Source organism: Theropithecus gelada, chromosome 3 (assembly GCF_003255815.1).
Source record: "Theropithecus gelada isolate Dixy chromosome 3, Tgel_1.0, whole genome shotgun sequence".
Lineage (NCBI taxonomy): Eukaryota > Metazoa > Chordata > Mammalia > Primates > Cercopithecidae > Theropithecus > Theropithecus gelada.
Window position 1 is genome coordinate 181,054,853 of NC_037670.1, and position 2,982 is coordinate 181,057,834.

The 2,982-nt window shown below is 60.0% G+C and overlaps 1 protein-coding gene across 1 annotated transcript in view; it reads right to left on the reverse strand.

Annotated features, from left to right (window-relative positions):
- Positions 1-216: 216 nt before the first annotated feature.
- MNX1 (motor neuron and pancreas homeobox 1) overlaps positions 217-2,982 on the reverse strand; it is a 10,995-nt gene continuing 8,229 nt past the window's right edge. Inside the window, exons 2-3 of the mRNA XM_025380234.1 lie at positions 1,848-2,008; positions 217-1,239 (exon numbers count right to left, since the gene is read on the reverse strand). Of these exons, the coding sequence (XP_025236019.1) occupies positions 886-1,239; positions 1,848-2,008 (515 nt within the window). The 3' untranslated portion in view covers positions 217-885. The remainder of the gene's footprint in view (positions 1,240-1,847; positions 2,009-2,982) is intronic.

A 2,982-nucleotide genomic window follows, 5' to 3' on the forward strand; every position in this document is an offset into this window, starting at 1 on the left:
CCAGGCAGCCCGACATGCGCTGACACCTGACCACAGGTATTTTTGCCAACACTTCACACTGCGACTCCCCAGCAGGCGCGGAGGTGGTCCTGACACCCACTTGAGACTCTGATTTTCACCCTCAGCTGCCAACCGCTGAGTAGACACCCTCCCCATCATTTCTACAAGCAAACAGTAGAGCTTCAAGCATAACCCCCAAAAACGCGTGCACGCTGATCCAGTACAAAACCAATTTATTTTACATTCCATCGTGGGCGATGGGAGAAGCTAAATAATAATTTAGCATGCATATGTAGACGTTTCTTTTTATATATAAATACAATATACAAAAATAAAGACAGTACAGTTTTGAGATTTCCAGCAGTTTGAACGCTCGTGACACAATCCCCCCGAACCCAGAGACGTAAGCATAAACCCTTTTTCTTTTTCCAAATACTCTGCAGAATGGCCCCTCCAGAGGCGGTTTCAAGTTTCAGAAGTCAGATAACACTGTGGGTTTCCGCCTTCTCGGACGCTGGGAAAGGGGAGACGGGAGGCTTCCCCTTGCGGAGGTGGGGGGGGGGGTCGGTTCTTCTCACGGGCACTCGCACCTCCCCCAACACCAACCAAAATTAATTTTAAAAGAACCATCAAGTTGCAGGCCCCTGGGTCTCCCTCTTGCTGTTTCTCGAAGAGCGGGTGAGGCGCCCTGGCTCAAAAGGGAAGTGCCCAGGACCCGAGGCCGCGGCCGAATCCCTCCAGCCCCGGCCTCGGCGAGGGGTCCACGGGGCGGCTGCCGAGCTGGCTCTCGGGGCCGGGCCGGGTGGGTGCGGGCGCCGGGGCCTCCGGGAGAAGCCGCCGGCCGGGGCGCTCCTTGCGCGCCACACCTGCTGGGCCCCGGGGCTCCTACTGAGGCGCGGGCTGGTGGCCCGGCCGCGGGGGCGGCGAGTCGTCCTCCGAGGAGCAGTCGGAGGAGGCGGCGTGGGTGCTGGCGCCATTGCTGTAGGGGAAATGGTCCTCGTCGTCCTCGTCCTCGTCCTCCTCGGGGTCACTGTCCCTCAAGTCCCGCAGGCGGCGTCCGCTGCCCTTGTCCCCGGGCGCGGTCGGCCCCAGCAGCTCCTCCGCGCCCGGCTCCTCCGCTCCGCCCTTCCCCGCGCCCCCGCCGCCGCCCTTCTGTTTCTCCGCTTCCTGCGCCGCCTGCTCTTTGGCCTTTTTGCTGCGTTTCCATTTCATCCGCCGGTTCTGGAACCAAATCTTCACCTGCGGGCATAAGCGGGCGTGAGAAACCGGCCACCGCCACCCCAGGGCTTCCTGTCCCCGGAGTCCCCCGGCCGCGCGCGCCCGGGCCCCAGAGGGTCGGCCCTGGAATGGCCTCAGGGTGAGATGACTTAGAAGTGGAATGGGGGGGGGGGGGCTTGCAGCTTCCTCCTCCCCCCAACCCACCACTCAGCAGCAAACCCCAGAGCTGGGCTTGAGCTCCGTGGGAGCTAGGACTATGTCCCCAACGACCCGGTCCGGGGGCTTTTCTACCCGCGCCCTCCGTCTGCGGAGGAAGAGTCAGGGCAGCTGGCTACGTCGCGGTAAATCTCAGGATGTTCCCTCATCTCTTTCTGGAACAAAATTTCTCGAATGCGGCCTGGGGATCACCTTCTTCAGAATGAAAGGAGGGGTGGTTAGGTGCTGACTCTTGGGCCCCACCCGAAGCTACTGAATCGGCGCTCTGGGCTCCTTAGATGAACCCGTGCACCCGCCGTCTTAACTGTCGAGGCGCAGCGCCAGATGCCCCAGACTGCCCGTGGGTCACGAGTGCAGAGGTAACAGTGTCCCCTGGGAGGCCGGGATGTGTCGGGGGCGGGGAGGGCGCGCACCTGGGTCTCGGTGAGCATGAGCGAGGTGGCCACCTCGAAGCGCTTGGGCCGCGACAGGTACTTGTTGAGCTTGAACTGATGCTCCAGCTCCAGCAGCTGCTGGCTGGTGAAGGCGGTGCGTGGCCGGCGGCATTTCCCCAGGAGGTTCGACTGTGCCTGGGCTGGGGACCAAAGGGCAGTGAGGCCCACAGCCGGCTCCGGTCCTCGCCCCAGCCCCTCCCGTGGCTGCTGGTACCACTGCCCTCAAGGCCCCAGTGCCCAAGGCCTGGCCCTGCAGAGGGCAGGGCTGTTCCCTCACTATCAGTGCTCACTCCCCAAGGAATGAGGACTCAGGACCACCAAGTGGAAATGGGTGGTTTGGGGTTAATGAGACCTTTTTTTTTTTTTTTGTCTGGGAGACATCTGAGTGTCCCTGTTAAACAGGGTCCATCGCAGGAGGCATCCTCTCCACATGAGCCGGCTTTGGTAGAAGTGGATTGACCCAGAGGCAAGAGAAGTGAGGCCAGCTGGGGGCCAAGATGGGAGGTTCCCAGGAGTTCAAGGCTGCAGTGAGCTAGACTGCACCCCTGTCCTGTACCCTGGGTGACACAGCAAGACCCCATCTCTCAATAAATAAAAAATAATAAAATAAAATAAAGGAGCAGTGAGTGGTGAGAACCAAATCTCTCCCCCTCTCCTCACTGCGCCTTCCTAGAGATTCAGGCTCAGATCCAAACAGGTCTGGGAAGAGCTGGTCCTGCAGTTCCAGGTCTCCCTCCACTGCCTCCTTAAGACAGAAGAGGAGGAGGAGAAAAAGAAAAGGAAGGAAGGAAGAGAGGTAAGGAGGGAGGGAGGGAAGAAGGAAGGAAGGAAGGAAAGAAGGAAGGAAGGGAGGGAGGAAGGAAGGGAAGGAGGAAGGGAGAGAGGGAAGGAAGGGAAGAAGGAAGAAAGGAAGGAAGGAAGAAGGGAGAGAGGGAAGGAGGGAGGGAGGGAGGGAGGGAGGGAGGAAGGAAGGAATGGAAGGAAGGGAGAGAGAACGGGTGGAACAGGACCAAACCCAGGGTCCAAGTCTGTGTATGTATTCATCAGGGACCCTACCACGTTTCCAGTGTTTTTCTCGACATGCCCCCTCCTCAGGGTGCGGGTGGCGGGGGGG